Consider the following 24,320-nt stretch of genomic DNA (forward strand, 5'->3'; position numbering starts at 1 on the left):
TTTTTCCTTTGTTTTCTTGTGTATGTATTTTGCAAGCAGAAATTTGTCTTTGAAATAAAGCATCAACTGAGAACGAATGTTACATGAAACAGCAAGCTGTCCCATGTCAAAGAAAGAGAAGGGGAAGTATTTCCGTTGGAAATACCAGTTCAAAAGGCCATGCCTGGCGGCATTTGAGGCAGATTGCAGCATTCCTGCTCCAGTCGCCACAGTGACATCTCTAGGCTGCTACTAATCAAAGTAGCATCGCCATGAGAAAGGGACAGTCAGCTGCCCAGATCCACTGTAGCAGCTCGGAGAAGACGATGGTCAGAGACACATCGCTGCGGAGGTGTGCTTCTGGCAAACCGGGGGGTATGTAAGAGATCCTCTATATAGGAATAGGAAATCTAGTAGGGCCGAAGAAGTGAACTCGGACAGGTCCGCGGTTCTTTCACACATCCATAAGGGGTTCTCATGATGGACATCATGAGATGTTTAAACGGTAAATCATCCAATCCTTGGTGACCTAAAGGGGGCAAGCTGTCGGCATGATTGTGGCTCCTTACGCTTCATTCAAGCAGGAAGACCATTGGCAATCTGGGCAGCAGCCTGGCTGGCTTCAATGTGGCGGTAGTTCAACCCCAGAGTGATCAGCTCCTGAAGGCTGGCATTGACTTTCTCGTGCATCGAGGAATCTTGGGGAGTGATGTTGCTCAGCTCCTCAAGGAGTCGGGAACGGCAGTTATAGTAGTTCCTCTCCGCGTTCTGAAGCCTCTGATTGTGATGGGCGGAGGTCTGCTGGGCTGCTTTGAGTGGGTTGGTCTGGGACTGGGTGGAGCGAGTGCGCTTCATGGTCTGTGCTCCGGTAACACCAGTCACACGACGCTTGCGTCCAATGGTTTCCTTCTTCTTAGCAGCCTGGCCGGTAGTTGGGGAAGCATCTGGGGAGCTGGGCCGGTCAGAAGAAGCATAATCGTGGACGCGCCTCATGTGGTCAAAGAGGTTCCAGCGACGGGGAAATCCATATCCGGGAATCGAACGGTCACATCCTTCAAACAGACAAAGGTGGGGGTTGTCTCCATGACCATGGAATCCATGAGCTTCGCGCTCGTGACGGAAGAGGCAAGCATTGGAAGAAAATTGCAACTGGGCATCCATGCAGGCAGGCACCTTGCAACGGTACGGCTTCAGATGGGAATCCAAATATTTGCTTCAAACGATTAGCCACATTTTCTCGCGATGGTAGTGGATGCGTCGAAACTTACTGGTAAGCACATTTCTGGGTAGTGGGAGCGTGATTGCAAGGCTTGTCTCCGTTGGCGAAAGGGCAGTAATACTTTCCATCACTATGAGTAGGCAAAGAATAGTATGGGTGATCCCGGGGGTTGCGCAGCTCAGTGGATTCCTTGGTGGATCTCTGCCGGACAGGCTCCTTTGGCAACGGAGGGAAAAACTCTGGGTCCTGCTTCACCTGGGTCTGGGATGGTGGGGTGTGAAGAGCTGGTCTACGTGCATTCTTAGAAGCCCGGATGGTTCTATTGAGGGGGAAAGGCGGTTAGGATCATTCCAAGACATGATCAATCGTACATGGGAGTCAAATGGCACTTACTTGTTTGGGTCCTGTTCCGCGAGCGGCGGCGTGAGGGGGAACAACGGGTCTCCTAGATTGATACCATGACTTCCAACGGGAGTGGCTGTAACATCCTTCAACATGGCATCCTCGTGGGTCATGAACGATGGGTATCCGGGGTGAGAGCATGAGGAAGTAACAGAGACATCATTACTCGCTTCCGTCAAAGGGGGAGAGACGGGCACGGGGTGAAACATGCTGGAAGAAAATTGTTCAAGTGGTGATCCGTGGTAGTTTCTGGTGTCTGTCACCATGGAATTCCAAGCATCGCTGGCAGCCAGGTGGCTGTCGTCTGTGTGAGAGCTGTGGCTGGACAGCGCATCATCAGTGCAGGACTGGTTCCCGCTTTGGCCGGAGACATCATCATAAGCAGTCAAGTCCATCATGGAGTATGGGTTGAAATCTTGAGGATGTGTGAGATCCAGGTCATTATCATGGAAGCCTGAGTATTCAGATCCGGTGTGATACATTACATCACTGGGGCCCACGGTGGAAGGCATCAATTGATGGGACAAATTGAAAGACAACATCTGTACTTCTGGGGATTCTGGCTTGGTGGATGGGATGACACCACTGTCTAGTGAGTCTACATCGCCCAAAGCCCATGACGGTAGTCCGTGGGGGGTTCCATGGCTTTGATGTGTACTGGAGCACAAAGAGAAATTGTCCTGGCTTGAGAGGTCATCATCCTGGATCGATCTGGAGGCCATGTTTGAGATTCCTTGGATCATTTCGGTATGCCTGGGTTGAGAGATGTGGTCCATGTTTTTCAACGATGACTGGGACAAAGAAACCTGTTCTGGGTCGTTCTTGATGTGGCAAGGCATTGTGATATATTTGAGATCCAGCTTGGCTGGGAAGTAAAAGCAAGCACTAAAAAACAAGAACTGTACGTCAGTAAATAGACCTTTCTATTTGTGAAACATGATCATAACATGAATAAAAAAGCACATGTCCGCGATCCAAAAGGGAGTGACGTCCTAGAAAGAATCGGTTAGTTGACTGAGCGATCGCCTGAGAATCATCGAAAGTACCAACCAAAGAACATATGATCCATTGATACTATCACTAAGGTCCAGGCTAAGTGACGTGACAATCCAGGTAACTATACACACAATGGCCAGACAAGAAGCGACAGTAAAAACACGGCGGATGTGGGGATCCACAACGCATACTAGGTCCGAGCTACACGCCGTGTAGTGATCCTTCAGAGATTTCGATGACCAGCAAAATCCATTGAGCATTAGTCCAGAGACTACTAGTCCTGCGAGCAAGGTGTAGTAAAGGTCAAGACATTATCAGATGCGAACAGGTTCTGTCTCCAATTGGTGCCGTCAATCTCTCCAGGTGTTCATCAATTCCAGCAAGCCTCATTGACTCATCCAGGGGTGGGGCGATTAGAGCACTGTGCTATTTTGTGATCCAGGGCAGGTCAAGATTGTAATACATCATAAAATCCTCAGGGCGGTGGGTTATGTCCAAGACGGTTTCATTCAAGTCCAGTGGGGGTATCCAAGGCCAATATAATACAGTTCTCTTCTCCGGGGTGGAAGAAGAGAGTCCATGGGTCCAGGAACGGTATAATAGAATCCAAGTGGAGTTGAGTGTATGCAACATTAAACAACACTCAACGTGTCCAGTCTCACAGCGGGCGCTGGGACAAAAATTGTTTCCAAGGTCATCATTATTCAAGTTACCGTCATTCAATGACGGGGCAAGTGTCCAGCACGGCAATGAAAGCAAATCAGGAATCCAGTAAGTCCGGTGATACGATATAGCACGGGTCGTCCATAAGTCGGTTTTCCAAGGTAATTTGTCGAGATGCGAGACACACAAAGGAAATGAAAATGCAAAAAAAAAAACAGGAACACAAAAGGAAAAATCAAGGGGACTACCTGTTATTTGTCGATGACTGCTCAGACCAAAAGCCTGGGAGTGAAGACACAAAGCACAAACAAGGCAAGTCCTATCCTGGAGAATGGACTGAGATCCAATGGGTTGTATGGTAGACCAAAGGGAGGTTCTTTTTTTTTCTGAATTCCAAGATCCACGGGTTGGACTGGATAGAAGTAGAGAAACAAAAAGCAACAAGAAGCCTTCGGTAGAATAGGTTGTGGGATGTGGGAGTATGGAAAGGGGATCAGCTGATTTGACTGTGACAAATCAAGCACGAAAGGAGTATAGTGGAGGAAGTAAATGGAGGTATTGTATGTATGGAGACGGATGTATGTATGTATGAAAAGTAGAAAAGTGGAGTGACGTTAGGGGGTATCTCTTGTCAAAACAATCAAAAAAAAAATTCAAAGTTAAGGTTAAGGGTTCTCTTGAATCCTTGTTTTCGTTTCTGTCCCGGTATAGTTTTGTTGGAAGACTGAATGATGTCTGAATCAGAAATAGAAAAGATCGAGAAAGAACTGGATCCCGAGGGGGGGAAACGACGGCTTTTTAGATGCTTTGGAGGGAGAGAAATGGCAAGCGTGGGGTGGATTCGCAGCGTCCGAGCGGCGTGACGGACTCGCATTCTGCAGCAGTAGCGGCGCCTCACTGGGCGGATGGCGAGCGATGATTTGGTGCTGCGCGACATGGCGGTGATGATGGTGCAACATGCGACGGTGTTGAGTCGGCCAATAACGGAGACTTGACGTGGCAGCGGGACGAAGGATCCTCTTTCCCGTGGTCCATTAACGGGACTTGCCCAATCTGGCGGTGAAGCGGGTCCCACTTCGGCCCGTTCGTTTATTGGCCTTAAAAAGGGGTCCTCCTCCCGTCCGTTGCATCATTGGAGGTCAATCTCCCTCCCGCGACTAAAAAAGGCGTTCGCCAGAACCCAATCCTGCAGGTATATCTCGCGCGCTTCTACGCCTATCATCCCCTCCCCACTCCCCTCCCATCTGGTTTTACCACTCCCCTATTGGGGCTCCACTTCTGCCTCGTGAAGGTTGCACTTGACTCCCTGCCATCGTTTGGTCGTGAGCCCTACCACGTCAAACCCCTCCATCTCATCGGGGAACATGGAAGAGATGTTGCTCAACTGCATGTCACTGCGGAGAGGAGGGGTTGCCATACCAATAAACCCCTCTTCTCGCCCTGTCTGACACTTTGCGACTTCATCTTGCAGCGCGTCTGTGTCAACATGCTTCACTTATGGACTGGATAAGAACGAAAGTACATCGGATGACAGGGTGAGGGGTTCCTGTTTCATGACAACACAGTAAAAAGGGGGCTTGCCATGATTATTTGCTCCTTTTTTTTGCTTATTTCGCACACATACAATGTGTCACTGCTGGCCACTACCTTCTCTACACTTCGATTACCAGTGGGTTCGCCAATGGGCTGCCCCATTCAAGCCCACGTTGGGCAGCAATGCGTCTACCGGAGGATAATAATCGGGGCCTTCGGGAACCTTATGAGAAATGAATAATTCTATTTGATTGTTTAGGATGTAGCCTAGTCATAGAGATAATCTTTTTTTTTTTTTTTTTTCGCAAATGCAACGCATCATATTGGCTGTCTACCATCTTCTATAGACATCCAGTCAGTCATGAGCTTCGAACTTAGAAAAGCAATACAAGTAAGAATGCAATGACAGGCAGAGACAAGATCAGACAAAGGTGAAAGATGATATAAGGTTGTCGTTCAACGGCCCGAAGACCTCAGGTGAACTATGCTTATAAAAATGGTGATCATCATAAGAAAAGGGGGAAACGAGGTTTCCGTGTCTCCGCCGTCGAAACAATAATGAGAAAAAAAAAAAAAAAAAAAAGCTCACCTAGTATTACAATTATTATTTATTGAGTTTTTCAGGGGTCCAAATAATAATCAATTATTGAACGAGACCTCTCACATTGTCTCAGCCAAGGTGTCATGGCTCTGCCAACATCAAGGCAGACACAATCCAGACCCGGCGTAAAGACTGGTGTTGGTTGGTGTTGCAGTGTAAGAAAATGTGTCGGAAGGAAAAGAACAGGGGAGGTTCAGCGTGCGTGAAATAGTCCAAGCGAGTGGTCATGTGACTACGGGTACTTTGCACTGTTTGCATCTCCACATGGCAGCCTTGAGCCCTACTCGGAATAACTCGCGTGGCTGGCCGCAGGCTAGGGATCATTCGGCTCATCGCCCGGCCCGTGCCGCTACTGTCCTTCCATGGCTAGGTGCGTACACTACTCCCATCGTGGTCTCGGGCGACGGCGAACTAAATTTAAGGCCTTTAGACCACTGCAGGCCAAGCGGGCTACATGTATCTCTCGCAGATATGCTATATGCCGGAGTGTTTGTTTATCCTTTTGTCTCTCATCATTTACGGTACAATAGTGGGTTGATGAGTGTCAATTATAGACCATTGCTTTAGCCATTTTAACACTACTCATGATATATTGATATTGCTAGAGCAATCTGAAGGCATGCAGTGATTAAATGTTCTCTACTTATCCAAAAAAGAGCTGTGCGGATAGTATCGGATATAGCAAGCAAGGGCTATTCTTCAAGACATGTAGCTTGGGCTCCTTGTTGACGGTGCATATCATTCTTGCATCTTTCTAGATCCTCTTACTACCCAAATAGGTATCAACGTATTGTAAAGGAGACTAATATTTTGTTCAGCGAGGGGAACTTGAGCTCCCAGTAGGGTTAATGCTTAGAAAGGAAACTTTTATTCGATAGGAAGTGAAAGAAAAAAAAGGGGGGGGCACAAAAATATCCTACATACATCTCTGATATGTTTAGTGTTGTGTGAGAACAGTGTATGTATACATCGTATATTGTTTTTGTTTTGCAGAATTACGGATTAATCATCAATCACCAGCGCGGGTAGTGTAACGGTTATCATCCTTGCCTTCCAAGCAAGGGACCCGGGTTCGACTCCCGGCCCGCGCATTCCTTTTTTGTCTTGGTTGGATCTGCTCCTATCTCTCTTTTTACTCTAGATTGGACAGAGCTTAAGTATAGAAACAGGCCTGAGCTGTATGTAGTATATATATAGCCAATTGTTACAGGAACCAGATAGCCTCAAGAAATCCCTACTAGCTGCAACTATTGATACCGAGTATCACCCATCAAGAGCTCTCTCTCTCTCTACCCTTCTTTAGACCTTCTACAATTTGAGTGTAGCCTCCAACGTTTGCTTTTTACTTGCTATATTGTATGTATATAAATAAGACATGACTTGTGTCCTACAATTTGTCGAATCCTTGACTAATTGACACATGGCGCTTGACACACAATAGATTCCAGTACATTTACAACATTGTTAGAAGCAAGGCTGTCTGTCATATTATTGATGTGTGCATTGAAAACACGACACAGGTTGTTGCTTATATTCAAAAACATAACTGGTGGTTAACACATTTGCTGTGATCGTTTCCTAGAGCATTTCAGACTTCAGCATAGGTGGGCTAGTCTGGGGCCTGTTGGCTACGGCATCGCTTGTCAGCAGGTAGCGGGTAGGAAATCGACGATAGACTGACTGAATGTATCTTTCCAAGTCCTGTCCTTTCTCTAATCTACAGCTCCGGAGCGAACAAAAAATCGAAGGCAAAAAGCTATGCGCGGGCCGGGAGTCGAACCCGGGTCCCTTGCTTGGAAGGCAAGGATGATAACCGTTACACTACCCGCGCTGGTAGATATCTTTTATAACATAGATTTGAACTATAATACAAACTTAGCTAGTATACTACCATAGCCCGAATCAGGAACATGTTGAACCGTTCTCTGTAGGAGTGGATCACGATCCTCGTTCCTATATGATATCACAAGCTGGGGGTGCTTTCATTACTGATATCTGTCTGAGCCTGTTCCTTTAACGGGGCTATAAAAAGTGAAGTGTTGTGTACATTCTTTCTGTCTAAAGTGATTAAATATTTAGTCAAAGGATGCTAAGATCAGATAAAGTGAAAACACAATTTCCTAACATTCCTCTCTTGTTTGCTGCATAATATGGGCAGACACCATTTGGTTACCGAGACTTATGTTATTAGGATATGAAGAATGCGCAGTATATGTGGGTTGTTTTACAACTGGCAGAGAACTAAAAACACTCAAGAGAATAAGACTAATAAATATATTGCGTCGGAGAGGCGACCCAGTTACTACTACCAGAATTTAGTAACTAATAAGGAGCTTTGCTGTTATTGCTCTAGAGTATTGTAGAAGGTGTCTTTTTTCCCAGTTGTTAAAGTATAACTTATAGGAAGAGGTTTATTTGCTGATGTTCGCCATTTGTGGGTGTGGTTCTAGAAATGAACCACCCTATAAAAATATCACCTAACTGAATTGAATGCTCGTTCAGCATTCAATTGAAAGCCTTCTGACTGAGTGAGTTAGGTGGCTCGAATGATTGTAATTACATGGGAATGATTAGTTGAGCCTTAGGTGTGAATGTAAATCACGCGCCTCAGGGTGTATATATTGAAGCCCTAGGCGCCCCCATCTGTACCCCATACCAAATCATCTTCGATCGAAGATGTATCAAAGTTTATTAAGATTGCTTCCAAGCATCTCATACATATCATTCGCTACCTCTCTGCCATCCCCCCCCTCTCTCATCATGGCTGTAAGTAGAGCCATCTTCTTCCTGAAAGCTTCAAGTCACCTGGTGGCTCGATGCTGAGTTCTGCCTTACCTCATGTTCTACTAAAGGTTTATCTTGAATACCTTCAAGAAGAGTAGATTATTTCTACTTAAAGGCTGTGATATCTATTACTAGTAAACAAATATATACTAATCAAGATTAAATAGGACAGAGCCAAAATCGAACATGATGTCGCCCAGAGACTGGGTGAACTTGGACCACTCCTTTTTACTTATGCTCAAGCTTTCGCTGGGAAGGTCAGATTCTTGTTGATTACAGATATATTTAATATGATAATAATCCTTGGAAAAGACAGCACAAGGCAAAGAAGGACAAGGCAAGTTAAACCTATGACTATCTGATATACTTACTAATATTGGTATGTACCAGCAGGCTGGCCCTGTTGCCCCCACCACCAGTGCCCCCAGTGCCCATGCTGTCGGCGCCGGTGGCGCCAACGCGCCAACCGAAAGGCGCGCAAGGTATGTATTTACTTTTACTTAACCTATTGATAATTAATGGGAGACTGATATAGAGATTAGGCGGCAGAGAAGGAGGAGAAGGAAAGAGAGAAGGAAGAAGAGGAGATGGAGGATGAGGAGATGGGGGAAGAAAAGGAGAAGGAGGTGGAGGAAGAAGAAATTGTTATTGATATCAATGCTTGACCGAAAAAAAAGATGACCCTATTAAGGGGATGGATATAATTCAAGTTAAAAGGGATCGATATTCTCCAGTGATCACCTGATAGAATGCATAATACACTTCAACACTCCCACACATCCATCCCTTCACAACGAAACACTTCGTCTACACCATCAATCATATCATGCACCAATCTAACCCAGAAAGCCATGGACTGGACAGGAGGTCGTCTACACCGGCATTCCACCACCAACGCCCCCAAGCACAAAAGACAAGCCATTAGAAAACCATCTCAAGGTCCACAACAAGTGACTCTATTCCACAAGTTTACGCAAACCAAGGCCCACGATCCTGATCAGCAGACACCGAACGACAAGGAGAATCAAACCAGTCATCCAAAGCAGGTAAATCTACATCTGCGGCAAGTTGCAAATAACATTGAACCAGTATAACGCTTCCTATCCAGTCCCCTGCGATCTCAACATCTTTGTCACCAAGCCATCAATCCTCGAAAGAACCCACTCGTCTAGAGCATATCAAACGTCAACTCTTGGCAAAGACAGACTGGGCCGCCGTCTCCGCTGCGCGTCCATTAAAGATAACCTTCCCGCAGCTGGAAGAGCTGGCGCAATTTGGCAAGAGACGGAAGCTCACAGAGGCGGACAGGAGGAGGTTGGATAAATCCAATAACCAAGTGTCCCACGAGGAGAGACTACTCTTTCGTAAGGGATTCCGGAAGAATGAAACGTCTTCGGAAGTAGGGACTATTGATGGCCTGGAGATAAGGATTAACGGGAAGAAGGCGGGAGTTGATCAGATTCCTACATTCGAGGATATCCAGCAGAGCAATCTATCATCGCAGCCAATGCTGTTGGATCGTGAGGAGATTGTTCCTCGGGAACAGTCAAGTGCATCGATGGTATCAAATGTGATGAGCGAGGACATACCGACGAGTGATCACTCGTCTGTTATCATGGACTATCATTCTAGTCGAACGTCGCTGCTCTCGTCACCGTCTAATATTTGGATTTACCAGTCGAGGGCTCTTTCGGGGTATTTGTCTGATTATTGATTACATCGCAGCAAATATACGAGACCCACAACACCTAAATAACCGCATATAGCTAGCTCCTTTGAAAAAAGAATTATTTTTGATTTGATTAATACGGGTATCGGAGTACAGAGCCTACTGTTTGGCTATGTAGTACATTATCAATTGCCGGGTGCCCCCTTCGGGTGCTCTCACCAACCTCCAGAAAGCTACCCCCTTGTCTTGATACACGTTACAAGACATCACATATAGTTGAACACAGAGTTCGATAGACTTCTTTCTTATGTCGGTATCTTCGGCTAGGACGTCCCTTGCTGCTATTGTCCCAACCTGCTCCAAGATCTCATTCGAGAACCAAGTCCCTTTCTTGTTTGCGTCGCCAATCAGATCAGTGAGTAGAGAGAGTGCCATGAGGATGGACCGATACCCCGGTTCATCCCGCGTCTCATGTTGTACATATTCGACAAGTGTAACAAGCATGCCTTCGAGCCCTGATGGCTCACAGTTACGAAACCACTCCAATGCGGTTTGCTGGAGTTCTTGCACAATCCAAGAGTTGGTTTCGAAGTATCTCCTGGCATGAAAGATGGCGTCTATTGCATCGTAGTGAATCACAAAGAGGTTCGGGCAGCTCTTTTCCAACAGACGAAGTGTACCAACGACCTGGGTCTTCACGTCTGCATAGTCACCATTGTGTTTTCTATCTGGGCTCGGTTCTTCGCGCAACTCCACCAACAGCCCATCGAGCAAATCATCGAAAACTGGCCGAGTGAAGAGTTTCTCCCCATGATAATGAATAAGGTCCTGTAGTTTTCGGTATGCAAAAAGGTCGAATGACCTGGAGCGGATTCGTTGTCCCGCAACCCTGACCATCTCTTTCGCATTTTCTAGCTGTTCGGAATGTGGGCTGATGTTTCTTCGTTTGTTCATCAGGCGACTGCGTATCTTGAAGCGTGCGTAAAAAGGCTCGGCTTCTTCGACACGTCGGTGGGGTTGGGGTGTATTTTCAACATTACCAATCGGCTTTTCATCGTGACGATCTGGCTCACTAGCAGGCGATTTGCTCGGTGCATTTTCATCGCGACGACTTAATCTATTGATAGATAATTCACCCAGGACGGTTTCATCACGACGATCTGATCTATTGATAGACAATTCACCCAGGACGGTTTCATCACGACGATCTGATCTATTGATAGACAATTCGCCCAGGACGGTTTCATCACGATGATCTGGTTTATTGATAGACAATTCGCCCTGGGCATTTTCGTCGCGACGATCTGGACCGTTGGTAGGTGATGCGCTCGGTACATTTTCATCGCGACGATCTAATCTATTGATAGACAAGTCGCCCGGCGCAATCTCGTCATGACGATCTGGTTTATCGGGGGATGATTCTCCCAGGGCAGTTTCATCGCGACGATCTGACCGATTGATAGACAATTCGCCCAGTGCATTTATATCGAAATCATCTGGTTGATTGGGGGGTGTTTGGGGGGATAACTTGGGAGATGTTTCGGGAGATGTTTCGGGGGATGCTCTGGGCGTTGTTTTGGGGGATGTTCTGGTCCGAATACCTCGCTTGAGCGCAGCGAATTGTTCAGACAAGCTGGAACGCTTTCTCACCTTACTAGTCGCCTGGGTTCCGTTTTCGTTACTCGCATTAGATGCAACTGGGTCGACAGCCATTGTCATGGGGATATCGAGTTTCTTGGGTTTGCTCTTAGTTGAGCTGGACGCCTGCCCCGGGTTTACTGCCCTCCTAGGTCTTGGCGAGCTGCCAACCTGAACGCCATCTGTAGCGGCGGTTTTTCGAGAAGAATATGGATCGGCAGTCGCGGGGCGCGCCAGTTCAGGTCGGCGGGGTTTAGCACCAGGTCGCATAGGCGCCGAAGAAAGTGAAGAAAGAGGTGCCCGAGCGGTGCGCCCAGCAGACTTCACCGGGGCGTCGGATGTCTTCGTTTCACCAAATGAAGATTGGGCTGATTCCGGTCGTGGAGGTAACGTCTTGGCTGGTGCAAGACGAGCTTTTTTATGCGCTGCAATAGCCTCTTTCAAGGCAGAGCGACTAGGCGCGGTGAGAGTGTCGCTTGACAAGTAGCTCAGTTGATCTCGGTTTGGATTTGCCGGATCTTTTTCGAGTAGGTGGCGGGTCTTGTTGTCGAGATCGGATAAAATACTGTGAGGTGTTATACAACCATTCACTCATAAATGAAAGGGAATAACTCACTTGTTGCCCCTTGCAGGCCACATCCGATGGAAAGTCCAGAAGGCGCCCCTCATCACTTCCCTTATGCCTGGATTAGCATCGGTGAGTCCCCTCTTCAGGGACTTTTCAAGAAGTGCCAAACCGCCACCATGCTCAAGAGAGCTCTTGTGATGGCTTTGTTTGTTGAGTAGCGTTTTAAGCCACCCTGCAGCATAGAGACGTAACTGGACGTTCTTGTCCTGGCATGCGCTCGTCACGTGTTGCAAGAGACGTGGAGTGTAAGTCACATTTGCCAAAACGTCGTTGACGCAGACATTACCGTTTTGAGCGCTAATCTTTTTCATTCCGCCACAAAGCTTGATCAGGTTCTGCATGATGACCTCAACCATCGGGTCCATTCGAGACCCGCCAATCTTGGCCAAATCCTGGATCAAGAGGCACCCATTGGTGGACAAAGTGGTGCGAAGGGAATTGACTGCTTTGAAAATACCATCGAGATTCGACTTGATCCCGGTAAAAAAAGGCTGAGGAAAGTCCTGGGGTGCGTTGCCGTAAGCAAGTCGGCGAAGAGAAGTAATGTATTTCTCACGGTGTCTCCAATTGTCCTCGGACTCGCGGCCCTCGAAAGCAGGAGACAGCACGCGGAAGAGATCTTCGACGTGCTTCGGTGTTTCAGCATGAAGCGGCTGAGGAGCTTCAGCATCCTGGGAGCTCTGTTGGGCAGACTCCATGTGTGATGCTTTTTCTATATCGGAAGCCGCGGCTGTAGTCCGTTCCTGTTCGCTCTTTGATGAGCCAGGGCGGCTTTTGATCGGTTCTGGTTCCACAACCACTGGTGTGGCCAGCAAGCGTTAGCACAACATGGTTATCAATGCAGAGGGAAGTAAACTAACCTTCTTTAGAGGGTCTTACAGGGGCTGAGGAGACCACAGCAGCAGGCTGCTGGTGCACAGCCTCTGCTCGAGAGGCGGAACGTAGAGGGTGAGTATCCGCGCAGGGGGTATACCGAGGCTCTACTCGTGAGCGCGGGCGAGCTGTGGAAGAGTGGTCATCAAGTCCGATTTTTGCATAAACTGCATTCACGATCGATTGACGAACGTTCTGGGCAGTCATTTCTTTGGTCAGGTCTGCTTTAGCCCGTGCAGGCGCATCCCTAAGCCCTTTGTCAGCCACACGACTGATCCTAAACAAACCACTTAACCCTACGGGAGATCATACTGAAATAGTTCGACTACCGTCGATTTGGCAGTGTGTCTCACGTAACTATCTGCATCTTCTAAGCATGAGACCACGCTCGGCACATATGACCGGAAAAGGAGACCATGATTTCTCGACATCTGCGAACGCCGGTTAAGTAAACGATGCAATGGTAGAAGGGTATCAACCTACGTTCGATAGCCATATCAGGCTTGTCTCTTTGGCCTTGGGGTTTTTCCCCGTCAAGGCTACTTCGAGCACATAGTGCTCTACGTCGGCGCTGGCGGCTGGCCATAAGTCGGTAAATATTTGAGCAGCTTGAGCGCGGACACGCTCTTTGTGGTCCCCCAGGCGCTCTAGAAGTACAGGGCAAAAGTGACGGGCATAAGCGGAGACGATATGAGCCTGGTCCTGTATGAACAGCCGCTTTAGGAAGTGGCCAAGCGTAGAGAAACCAGCTGCGTAAAGGGCGGCGTGATGAGATGAGATCGCTAGCCGTAGGCTCTCGAAGATCAAGTCCACAGCATTATCGGGGACATTTTTCTGTTTAATATCGGATTTGATGCCCAGCAGGTGGCTGACCTTGACATCAATCGCAAGGTTATTGTTCTTCAGGACCGTCAGTAGCTCTGTAGCTTTTGCTTCCATGTTGGGTGCGAGAAAATGCTCAATACGACAGACAACTCGGAGGACATATAGAAGGACAGGGTCGGAGTATACGAGGAGACGTCGGGTAGTCTTCACATAAAGGATCAAGATAGACTCGAGTGTCGAGATAGGTTGGCATCCAAGTTGGATGGAGAAGTAAAAGGGGGAGGCGAAGTAGAGGGTTAAGACCCAAATGCAGAATGTGAGCTCAGTCACAAAAGAGGAAAGGCTATAGAGACCCATTTTGAATAATTAGCATAAGCTGAAATTTAGATACAGGTGCGCCAAAAGCAAGTGTGCGATTGTGAACGTGAATGTGAGTGTGAATGTGAGTGTGAATGATTATGGTTACAAAGACAACGTTGGAGAAGAACAGACATCCTAGGCCAAACAATCTAGACGATATCGATGAGGAAGGAGCTCATACATACCCTGATTATGGTCGATGTGAGGGGAGGCGCGAGTTGAGGAAGATGATGATGAGGAGGAAGCTACTATCCTGACGGCGACACTTCCGAGGATGGCCTACGGCGACGGGGGGGGGGTTCGCAACGGAAGGAGCGATAAGCGAATAGACGCGCCGATAAGCGCTTCAAACTCCACACTCTTTAGATAATCAGAGCAATTTTATAAGGGTTTACTCAAACGAAGCTCAAGAAGTCCTTTGGTCAAAATCAAGTGTTGACGTGCGACAGCGAAGGAAGTGGTGGAAACCGAGTCGGGTCGTTGGTTCCCTGGATCTTTTTTTTCCGCTTTGTTTACCCGCAACATTGGCCACGGAAACCGCCAGTGGGGGGTCGAATGCGCCTGAGGCCTCTGCAGCCCAACGACTTTTACAATGCAGTATCACGATCGCAATGTAAAAAGAATGTTTCATTAAGGTACACACAAAGAGAAGAAAAATGATAAGATCGCATTGCTGTGCTTACTAATATCTAAGTAACTAAATTGAAATGATGTATTGCAATAGAATACACGCAGTCCTACACATATATCTCTGCCGATTCTTGGTTTGTTTTCTTTTTTGTTTACATTCATTACGTATATATATTTCCCACTAGTTCCATATATTATGCTCCGCAGAGGTCCGGATTTCCCAAGTCAAGTAACTTCTTTAATCACTAATCCGGGTCTACGTGATTATCACAGATAATTTTACAATTCTTTCTTTTTCTTCTTTTTTTTCCAAACCCACAATACAAAGTAGATTTCAATGGATCTAAATGACATACTATCCAATCATCATTGGCCTCCCACAGGTCCGTCTGGCTGCTCCACACGATCGCCGGTCGGCGTGGGCACTTGGACCAAATACCTACCATGCGTCATGTCAAGAAAGAGCCGCGACAAAGGTGGCATACTACAGCACTAGGTAATATGGGAGGATCCATCGATGGGCAATTGGAATAGATCGATTGGCTGATTCGGTTGAAGAGGCATGCGCCCGCCGAACTAGGTCTTGTGGATAGATCTGGGCGCATGCAACATGTACTGTACTTCGCAGTAATACCCTTACTACTAGTACCTTACTTACTACATGGAATGGAATTATATTCCGTAGTCTGTACTAGGTACTACTTCGGAGGAGGTACTACGTATCTAGTGAAAGCAAATTCCTGGATCCATGATCAGTTATAGTGTGCCTACTCAGGAAAAGTCAACACTTCCCAGATTGTCAACAGTGTTACGCACCTTTTGTTTACTTTTGGACTTTCTGACAGGCCAGACCGCCACTCTATGACACTTGACAAGAGATGGAATATCTGCGGACTATCTAATTAGGTACTATATTCGTACAGAGACATTCAGCGACCGAAGACTAAAACCGAGTAGATCAAGACCCTCTTACGGAAGATCGGGTTGATTGTTGGTGTCAGCAGTCGAATATCACTATTGCTCCAATGGCCGCCTCAGAAGAGCGGGCACTAATGAACCTCAAGATATGTGCATTGGTGCAACACAATGTACAGTGCAGTGGTAGCGCAATCAATTCCGCCTCAACTACAAGGAAAGATTGCCATGAGCACTAAGGGTTATTTGATGACCTCAACTTGTGAGCCTCCGTCAGGCTCGAAGGTCCAAGCGTGGACCAACCACTCCCGATTGTGGTGTTCAAGACCGGTTTATCAGAGCGTTATATTGACCTCGAGAATAATACCACCCAGTGACTACTACAATCCGGCGGGTAAGTCCGCCTAGTTATTGTAGTCGATATAAAAGAGGATTCTAAAAACAAAAGTTCCTACAGAAGAAACTGTCGGGTTATGGGCTTGGCTGTACGATTTCGATGTCAACGACAGCCTGAGGATTACATGACGGAAAATCCCGATATATTGTGTTCAAGGGATATTATGCATTTATTGGAGAGGACTTCGCGAAGCGACACCGGCCATCAATAAGTCCCGACTGTACGGAGTACCACAATACCACTCTAGAAGGCGTAGGCCTTCTGGAACTCTATAGTACCATTCTTGGCAACTTAGCTCCCATGATTACTCCGTGCATACCTACAGATTTACTCCCAGTATGACGAACATTCCAGTCGAAGTATATCTCGCGCTTACTGACACTTGTGGGGATACCTTGACGCGGTATCTACATTCTTCCGGGCGCTTCCTTGCTCATTCGATTATTGTACGGGATTCAAATCGAGATGTCACCAGTTGATACTCGCACTCACCCCACCGCCATCTCCCCGGCCGACCCTAGTCCAAACAAACAGTCCACCGTGCCCCCCAGACCCAAGCTTCGTCTCCAGATCAATGATCTACGTCACCCCGGCTCCGATGCCTTCTTACTCCTCGTACCGGACGTTGCCTCTACCATCGACAAAGCCTTAGCTGATATTATCGAGAACCTCTACACCCCACCCGGTTCGCAAGATGAACCGCACACCGTCACCACATCCAAGGGTCCAACCCCAACCTTCACACCCTCCATACCGCCAACTCGATCCGTAACCTTCTTTCTCCGTGACATTGGCGGTGTAGCCTACACGACCGGTATGGAGCTGGACGATGACCATAAGGAGATTCATGTGTCTCTCCAGTATATCCATACCGCCATGAAGCTGCGCGATCCAAGAGCCGAGATAGTCGGTGTCCTTACCCATGAGCTGGTCCACTGTTATCAGCATACGGCACCCCGCCAGGATAATGTCTCTGTGCCGCGTCCACCCGGAGGCCTGATCGAGGGCATCGCGGATTTTGTGCGTCTCAAAGCGGGCTTCGTTCCGCCGCACTGGAAACGGCCGACATCCGCCCAAGAGAGAGCAGACAAATGGGACCAGGGCTATCAGCATACAGCATTCTTCCTAGAGTGGCTGGAGGATGTGCGGATTGGTAAAGGCGCAGTTGGAATGTTGAACGACCGGCTACTGCGAAGCGGATATATCGGTGAGAGTGAGACGTTGGAAAACGGACGTCCGGGCTTTTGGAAGAATCTGTTTGGGTCGGGGGTTGATGAACTTTGGGATGACTACGGCAAATACCTCGATGGACACGTTCAGATGATCACAGACCGAAGCGGTAGGGATTGGGAGGATGAGATTGTCAACCCCTCCGAGTAGATCCCCTTAAATCACGTCTTTGGTGTAGTTGACGCATCCCTGCAATTGTAAGACTGCCGCGGTATATTGTGAGTCTCAAGTACTCTGCAAGCTGAGATCATGTAATATGCATTCATTCGGTACATACATCTATGTACTTTTGTCTAAGAATCAGCCCTTACAACGACTACGTTCTAAGGACTGTTTCCTGTCTAAAACGGATTGGGGTGGAAATGCAAATGTGTAACCAAGACAAACGAGAAAAAAAAGTTAAAAAATAAAGATAAAAAAGGGTTCAGCAGAAGACATCAGACGAATGAAATAGATTTCCCATACTGTACAAAACCTGTTCTTGCAAATTCGAATAGATAATATGTAATGTGCTCTTGCTCCCGTCGACGACAAGTCATGTCATATAATGTAACACCTTTTCCACGTTGACGCGTGTCTCTTTCTCTTTGCAATATCATCTTACACGATCACCTCACCCAAGTCCACGTGGACTGGCTTCCAGGGTGCAGCGCCCTCTTCTTCCATGGAGCTAGGGACACGCACGTTCAATGGGCTGTATAGGTACCAGCCCTTGAGCGCAGCCACGGCAGCCCTGGATCGAGCCTCAAGCAGACTGGCGCCAGCGCCCTCTCCCAGCTTATCCTGACCAGAGAAAATACCAACGACAAAGACAGGGTGTCTGCTCTTGCGACCAGTTTCACTGATGATCTTTGCGACAGGTGGCTCGAAGTTCTCTCGCGCACATAGTCGGGAAAGGTCACGAGCCGGCTGGGAGAAGTTGAAGAGGTCCGAGATGTTGAGGTGACGAGAGAGGAAATGTTGCTCAAAAAATCGCTTGGCAGCCGGTCTACCCGCATGAAGATAGATGGCGCCCATCACAGCACGCACAAATGTCGCGTTGGCGTGTTCTGCAGTAACACCCTGAGTATTCTGGGATTCTGGGGCGGCCGACTCGCCGGACGCCCTGATAGGATCTCCGTACTCATTGTCGTAAACAACTCTGGAGGTCATTGACTTTCTCCATGATTTCCGGTGTTCATTGGGTCTCTCTGTGCCAGTAACTGGTTCCGCCGTCACATCAGTACCTGGGAGTACTCTCTTGAACTGCAAGAGGCCGGGATCAACCTCCCCACCAGGCACTGCAGCCATCTCAACACCCCATTCCTTTGCCATTGCAGCCAAAGTTTTGGGGCCGACATACGCATACATTGCCGCGAAGATGACGGTTAAGGGGAGTCGAGGATATGTACAAACAAGGTATTCGGAGGTGTAGTGGCTCAGGAGGTCATTGCCGAGCGAAGCCAATGCTTCATTGTTGAAATTAGGATTCGGGTCGGCTGAAGAATCGACCAGAGAGCGTGCTAATGTCTCGAGCGGTAGTCGGGAGGGGAGGTAGAGGCGTGCATGAAGGGCGGCAAGTTTTGCGGACTCGCGTGCGGCCTCGACCGGCGGAGAAGGGAGGAGGTATTTGAAGTGGGAGGACTGGGGGATGTGAGTTGACGAATTCAGCGATTGTTCCTCAAACAATGGCTCATTCTCCGCCTGAGGAGCAGATGGAACGGTCGATTGGCGACGCAAATTATAGTACAGATGCTGCTGCAGGCGGCCACCAGTTCGGGCCCGCGGCGAAAGGACCGAACTGCTCCATCGTTGGAGCTGCAGCCTCTTCATCTGGGCAACTGTGGAAGTGGGAAACCTGAAGCCGAAGGGCGATTGGAATGAGCGAAAACGAAATTGGATTGCCCGGGGCGTTGCGTGGAGGTTTAGTGTAGGGGTTTCCACGTCGATATTGTATGAACTTTTGACCGCTGGAGAAAAGTCGAGCTTCGGCGGAAGTCACGGGACCGGCGAGTCGTGTGAGAAAGTCCAGGGTGACGCTAAACCGTATATGGAACTAGCGTCACGGGTTCTGGGACGAGGGACGTCGACGGCCATTTCGGCTTCAACCCGCTAGAACAACGCTTCCCTAGCAAGCTATCGCCCACGTTTTCCCCTACCATTGTTCAATTTTATTCCTACCACAATGGGCGGAGGCGGCAAGATCCCGTATGCGATTGATGCTCCCTGAATTCCTGATGCCGTGTGAGGCTGACTGATCGCTTTCTCAGGTATCCCAAGGAAGTCTGGTCTCCCGCTGGAGGCTGGTACGCTCAGCCCGCGAATTGGAGGGCCAACACTGCTATCATAGGAGCAGCTGTTATTGGAATCTGTGCCGTGACATGGAGCATTAGTGCCGACCGGGAACGCCGTGACAGGATGCCAGAGCCCGGCAGATTCTTCCCCAGTCGCTAGTCAGTTCACCACCGACGGAGTTCACTGCCAAAGATTGCACGTACTAACATTCTACTGTTCCACTATAGCTGGAGCAAACAGATTATCGAACACGAGAGACAGCAAGCTGCAAAGCACGAGTCATAAAGGGGAAGCATGGGCTACAGTGAAACCCTTCGGAAGGTTTATATGGCATGATAGGTATTTGTTTCATATTATTGTGGGCTGTACGACAATAGAAGGGCGTTCTTCAATCGGTCAATTGATCTGCAAGTGCTTCTGGGGAGACTCTTCAAGTGTTCGATACAATCGCTGCGTGTACAGACGGACTCGTTCCGTGAATTCAGTTCCGTTCCAAAGTTCTCTTTCATCGGTAGACGTAGACAGATGGGGTACTCCGATCTGCTCCACCACAAAACCTGCGGCAACTGTGGCGAATATAAGAGAGGACAGTATATAACCCTGCTTGCCCAACGCTTCCAATGCCCTTTCCCAGACAGCAGATCCTGCAAGCACTGAGCCAACGATCTTGGTTGGGATCCTATCAGCAGTCACCATTCCTTGAGTCAGTGCACCCAAGAAAGAATTACCTGCACCAGTCGGATCGACTACTGGCGTATTTGCTGAAGTATCTGGCTGATGGTAAGCGGGCAACCATATCCTCTGACCTCTTGCGAATGCATAGCTTCCATCTTTTCCTGCTCTAATCACCAAGTGCCCATTTCCGTTCGGGCCAATGCCCGAACCAAGGATGCGTTTCACGATATCTTTCCCAAATGCGCTCTCTTCATTCCACCCCGTCTGTCCAAACATCATTCCCAGCTCCAGTTCATTAGGGCTTACCACATCTACTACCCGGTTTGCGACAAAAAACTTTTCTTGCTCTTCGGGTGTGCAGAGATCAGGCACAGGTTCCCAGACAAAGAAGGGCCTCTCTGAAGCCTGGCTACTGGAAGGTGCTTTGCCTTCTCGTCGTAGTTCTTCTCGCCGCTGCAGTATATTTTGCACAATAGAGACGCAACGTTCTGCGGAACAGACCATGTGAAATGTTTTGGAGAAGACCTGGGAATCGGATAGCATCCAAGGTTCCAGTCGTAATTTAGGGGTCAAGTATTTGAAGTCTGCAGTCTATCAGTATCCTTTTTGGTATTCATGCGCAAGGAGATCAGGTACTCACCGCGCTTCTCATTGGGGCCGTAGCCATTCCAAGCCCTGGTGGTTAATCGGCTATTGTCTTCTCTCATCACGCATGCCGTGCCCCAGGTATTGATGACATCCAGAACGTCGGAGGGAAAGTCAGAGCCAACATCGACAATCCAGCTAACAGAGTGGGAGTGTTCCTTTCCAGCGACTAGGCGAGCGCTGACAACCGCGAAAGACGCTGCACCCCCGAGGATGTTCTTGACATTAGGTCTAATGCCCCCGAAGTCAATATCATCTGCATGAGACAAAGGAGTTTCGTAAGTATACCGTAGGGTTTCGACAGTTCATCCGATTTAGGCGTGTTATAGCATACCGAGGATGAACATGCCCAGTGTGCAAAAGTCCACATCACTGTCAAAAGATGGAGCGCCGCTTTGTCCTGTCATTATTGCTAGGTAATAATGCGTAACCAATGTCCGAATTGGCGGGGTTCAGTATCCGTAGTAGAAGTTCTTATCGCATCTAAAGAAAACCATAACTACTCCGTACATGTGGTTGAATTACCAAAATTTACCGCCAACGTCATAGTGTACAGTGTACGAAACAGCCAGTGTTGTGTATTGTACCGTAAAGACCCACTCGTGGAGCTCCGGGCCTCAGGCACGGGATAAGGAGCATCATCTTTTGGGAACCGACACCGTTGCAACTTACGATTCTAACAGTCACAGCTTACTTCATAGTTACGGGCAAGTGTACTGTCACTTGTCCCTCTGTAACTGCCATTTGAGGTGTCGGGCTCTCTCCTCTCCCTGTATCTTTCATCCCTCTTGAGTTGTCTTCGGGACCTCTTCCCTTGCAATTATAGGGGCCATTCAAGATGGCGACCAGCCATATGCATAATTTAACTACCCTTATTAAGCGGTACGATCCCAAATCAGCCTGCCCCAGCATAGGGCACAGGAAGCTGCCATGCGAAGCATCTATCATGTGCTTCACTCATATCTTTTCGTTTCATTAATGATGTAATAGGCTGGAAGCCGCGACCTCCCGCCTGGAGGATATGGCTATGGGACTGGATGACCCCAGTTCGCCGAAAACACTCAATGCCGCCGCTGCTCCCGAGACCGTTGCTCCTGAACCGCCCAAGCCAGCTTTTCCCCCGGCCCCTGCAGCTCCTGTCGTCCCTCCTCAAATTGAAGACTTCGATACATTGATCAATAAGGACGTGCGCAACTTCGTGGACCTTGGATATAAAATTGGAGACCTTGTCGCTGAGCAAGTGAGGCTCTCCAACCGAACGTCATTATATTGCGGTTGCGACAGCGTACTGACTGGTTTTGTAGTCGAAAGCTGTCTTGCAAGCTTTTGAAGCTGAGCGCACCTACCTTTATGTCTCGACGAAGGCGAAGAAGCCCGAGCCCCAACCCCCAGAGCTCATGACAGAGCTTCACACTGCCTCCGATTCTATCAATATGATCCGCGAGTCGAATCGTGCCTCTCCTCTTTTCAACCACCTCAGCGCGGTCGCGGAAGGTATCGTGGCTCTGGGATGGTTCTTTGAGTCTAAGCCAGGAGATTTTGTTAGTGAGATCGTTGGTGGCATTGAATACTACGGCAACAAGGTCTTGAAGGAGTACAAGGAAAAGTAAGACCTTTATCATCTTATTCACGCGCGGACCAAAGTACTTACGTTCTTATTAGGGATAAGACTCACGTCCAGTACATCCAATCTTACTATCAGGTCTTCAAGTCCCTTGCTGCCTACCTCAAGAAACACTACCCGAAGGGCCTGACATGGAATGAGCAAAACGGCATCGATGCGCTGGAAGCCCTCAGACAAGTCAAAGGCGGTCCTAGCACCGGAGCCAGCGGTTCCGCTCCTCCCCCTCCTCCCCCACCCCCTGTGCCGACACTGAACGTGCCTGGCGGAGCTCCTCCACCACCCCCACCACCACCTGGCGTTCCTCCGCCGCCCAGTGCGGCCCCGGGAGGAGATATGTCCGCTGTTTTTGCTCAGTTGAACCAGGGTGAGGCTATCACCTCTGGTCTCCGGAAAGTCGACAAGTCCGAAATGACGCACAAGAACCCTAGCCTTCGCGCAAGCTCAACCGTTCCGGAGCGTCCTGACTCGCAAGGCAGCATCTCTCGCTCCAAGTCTCCAGCCCCGAGCAAGAAGCCTAAGCCGGAGAGCATGCGCGTCCGCAAACCTCCTCGTAAGGAGCTCGAGAGTAACAAGTGGTACATCGAGAACTTCGATAACGCGGGTGAAATCGTTGAGATCCCTGCCCAGCAGAACCAGTCTATCCTTATCTCCCGTTGCAACAAGACCATTGTGAAGGTGTCTAGCAAGGCCAACGCCATCGCCATCGACAACTGCAAGGAACTCTCCATCATTGTTGACTCCCTCGTGAGCAGCCTTGATGTCATTAAGTGTACCAAATTCGCTCTCCAGATCGACGGTGTGGCGCCAACGCTCTTGCTGGACCAGGTCGACGGTGCCACGGTCTATCTCGGCCCACAGAGCTTGAATACCGAGGTTTTCTCCAGCAAATGCACAGCGATCAATATCATGCTTCCCCCAAAGGAGGGAACAGACGAAGATACCAAGGAGTGCCCGGTTCCCGAACAAATCAAGTCCTACGTCAAGGACGGCGTCCTGGTGAACGAGATCGTCGAGCACGCAGGCTAAACATTAATAAGTCTATTACGGCGCTGAGGTATACCTCGAAATTGTGTGTTTGGTCAGCTGCCAATTTTGGACGACATCTAATGCAATGGCTAGGATAGTAATAGTTGGCCAGGCCAAGTTTTGACATATACGACCAATATAAGCACCATCCCCTTTGGATTTAGACTCAAATTAGATAAACAACTTCAGTCTCTTTCTGTATAATTTGCGTGTGTGGTCAAGTGGTGTTGGCAAGAGTTGATGTCACCTTGTTCAGTCTGGTTGATATGCACGTACCATTGCACATTTAGTATATATTTAGACAGCCTGAGGCACTAGGCTTAGCCACCAACAACTTGTACTAGAAATTCTGGACAGCTTGTAGACTCTTTTCGTTTCACTCCCATTAGGGCTAACATATCTTCAACTAAGATACAATACGTAATATCTATGCTCCTGTCAGTTAGGGTGGACTTCGATTGCTACTCGTGGGCTGGCCCAGCTACCCAACGAATGATTACAAAAGACCACTTCGCTCTAGAGCTTTTTGATACGAGCCATTAACGAGACCCCACATAATCATTGATCCTCCAACTTTTGGCTTAGCAGCAGGCTCATGAGATACAGTATATATTACAGGAAGCGGTTATCAAGATTAAAATCTAAGTATTATGAGAAGTACTCGTCCAAATTAGTATACAACGTCCATGTTTATAGGTAGAGATGACGGGGATATATGGAGACATCGGGGTTCA

At 48.4% G+C, this 24,320-nt stretch overlaps 8 protein-coding genes and 2 non-coding genes across 10 annotated transcripts; 5 read left to right on the plus strand and 5 right to left on the minus strand.

Moving 5' to 3' along the window:
• Positions 1-555: 555 nt before the first annotated feature.
• On the minus strand, positions 556-2,439 carry BDV37DRAFT_285312 (putative C2H2 finger domain protein; the record flags this gene model as incomplete). The annotated part of the gene is made up of 3 exons (XM_032087694.1): positions 556-1,192; positions 1,248-1,517; positions 1,592-2,439. The coding sequence occupies 3 exons, from the start codon at positions 2,437-2,439 to the stop codon at positions 556-558; spliced, it is 1,755 nt and encodes a 584-aa protein (XP_031939078.1).
• A 3,973-nt stretch (positions 2,440-6,412) lies between these two features.
• BDV37DRAFT_t158 lies at positions 6,413-6,484 on the plus strand. Its single transcript has one exon. It is a non-coding gene; the product is annotated as a tRNA-Gly (tRNA).
• Positions 6,485-7,152: 668 nt separating this feature from the next.
• BDV37DRAFT_t159 lies at positions 7,153-7,224 on the minus strand. The gene has a single exon. It is a non-coding gene; the product is annotated as a tRNA-Gly (tRNA).
• A 1,804-nt stretch (positions 7,225-9,028) lies between these two features.
• On the plus strand, positions 9,029-9,891 carry BDV37DRAFT_285314 (uncharacterized protein; the record flags this gene model as incomplete). The annotated part of the gene is made up of 2 exons (XM_032087695.1): positions 9,029-9,223; positions 9,286-9,891. The coding sequence occupies 2 exons, from the start codon at positions 9,029-9,031 to the stop codon at positions 9,889-9,891; spliced, it is 801 nt and encodes a 266-aa protein (XP_031939079.1).
• A 114-nt stretch (positions 9,892-10,005) lies between these two features.
• Positions 10,006-14,167, minus strand: BDV37DRAFT_285315 (uncharacterized protein; the record flags this gene model as incomplete). The annotated part of the gene is made up of 5 exons (XM_032087696.1): positions 10,006-12,049; positions 12,101-12,911; positions 12,973-13,232; positions 13,286-13,416; positions 13,469-14,167. 5 exons carry the CDS (start codon positions 14,165-14,167, stop codon positions 10,006-10,008), a joined length of 3,945 nt encoding a protein of 1,314 aa, XP_031939080.1.
• Positions 14,168-15,244: 1,077 nt separating this feature from the next.
• On the plus strand, positions 15,245-17,492 carry BDV37DRAFT_273350 (basic secretory family protein; the record flags this gene model as incomplete). The annotated part of the gene is made up of 2 exons (XM_032085040.1): positions 15,245-15,296; positions 16,588-17,492. 2 exons carry the CDS (start codon positions 15,245-15,247, stop codon positions 17,490-17,492), a joined length of 957 nt encoding a protein of 318 aa, XP_031939081.1.
• Positions 17,493-17,717: 225 nt separating this feature from the next.
• On the minus strand, positions 17,718-19,583 carry BDV37DRAFT_169619 (mitochondrial 54S ribosomal protein mL44). The gene has a single exon (XM_032079322.1). It carries the CDS (start codon positions 19,152-19,154, stop codon positions 17,943-17,945), a length of 1,212 nt encoding a protein of 403 aa, XP_031939082.1. The 5' UTR covers positions 19,155-19,583; the 3' UTR covers positions 17,718-17,942.
• BDV37DRAFT_253876 (uncharacterized protein) lies at positions 19,417-20,106 on the plus strand. The gene is made up of 3 exons (XM_032082586.1): positions 19,417-19,529; positions 19,592-19,774; positions 19,844-20,106. The coding sequence occupies exons 1-3, from the start codon at positions 19,507-19,509 to the stop codon at positions 19,899-19,901; spliced, it is 264 nt and encodes an 87-aa protein (XP_031939083.1). The 5' UTR covers positions 19,417-19,506; the 3' UTR covers positions 19,902-20,106.
• BDV37DRAFT_285319 (ribokinase family protein) lies at positions 20,013-21,343 on the minus strand (the record flags this gene model as incomplete). Its single annotated transcript, XM_032087697.1, has 3 exons — positions 20,013-20,875; positions 20,932-21,192; positions 21,271-21,343. The coding sequence occupies 3 exons, from the start codon at positions 21,341-21,343 to the stop codon at positions 20,013-20,015; spliced, it is 1,197 nt and encodes a 398-aa protein (XP_031939084.1).
• A 277-nt stretch (positions 21,344-21,620) lies between these two features.
• On the plus strand, positions 21,621-23,896 carry capA (adenylate cyclase-binding protein). The gene is made up of 2 exons (XM_032082587.1): positions 21,621-22,542; positions 22,599-23,896. The coding sequence occupies exons 1-2, from the start codon at positions 22,334-22,336 to the stop codon at positions 23,584-23,586; spliced, it is 1,197 nt and encodes a 398-aa protein (XP_031939085.1). The 5' UTR covers positions 21,621-22,333; the 3' UTR covers positions 23,587-23,896.
• Positions 23,897-24,320: the final 424 nt, after the last annotated feature.

The sequence above is a fragment of the Aspergillus pseudonomiae genome (assembly GCF_009193645.1).
Source record: "Aspergillus pseudonomiae strain CBS 119388 unplaced genomic scaffold BDV37scaffold_59, whole genome shotgun sequence".
Lineage (NCBI taxonomy): Eukaryota > Fungi > Ascomycota > Eurotiomycetes > Eurotiales > Aspergillaceae > Aspergillus > Aspergillus pseudonomiae.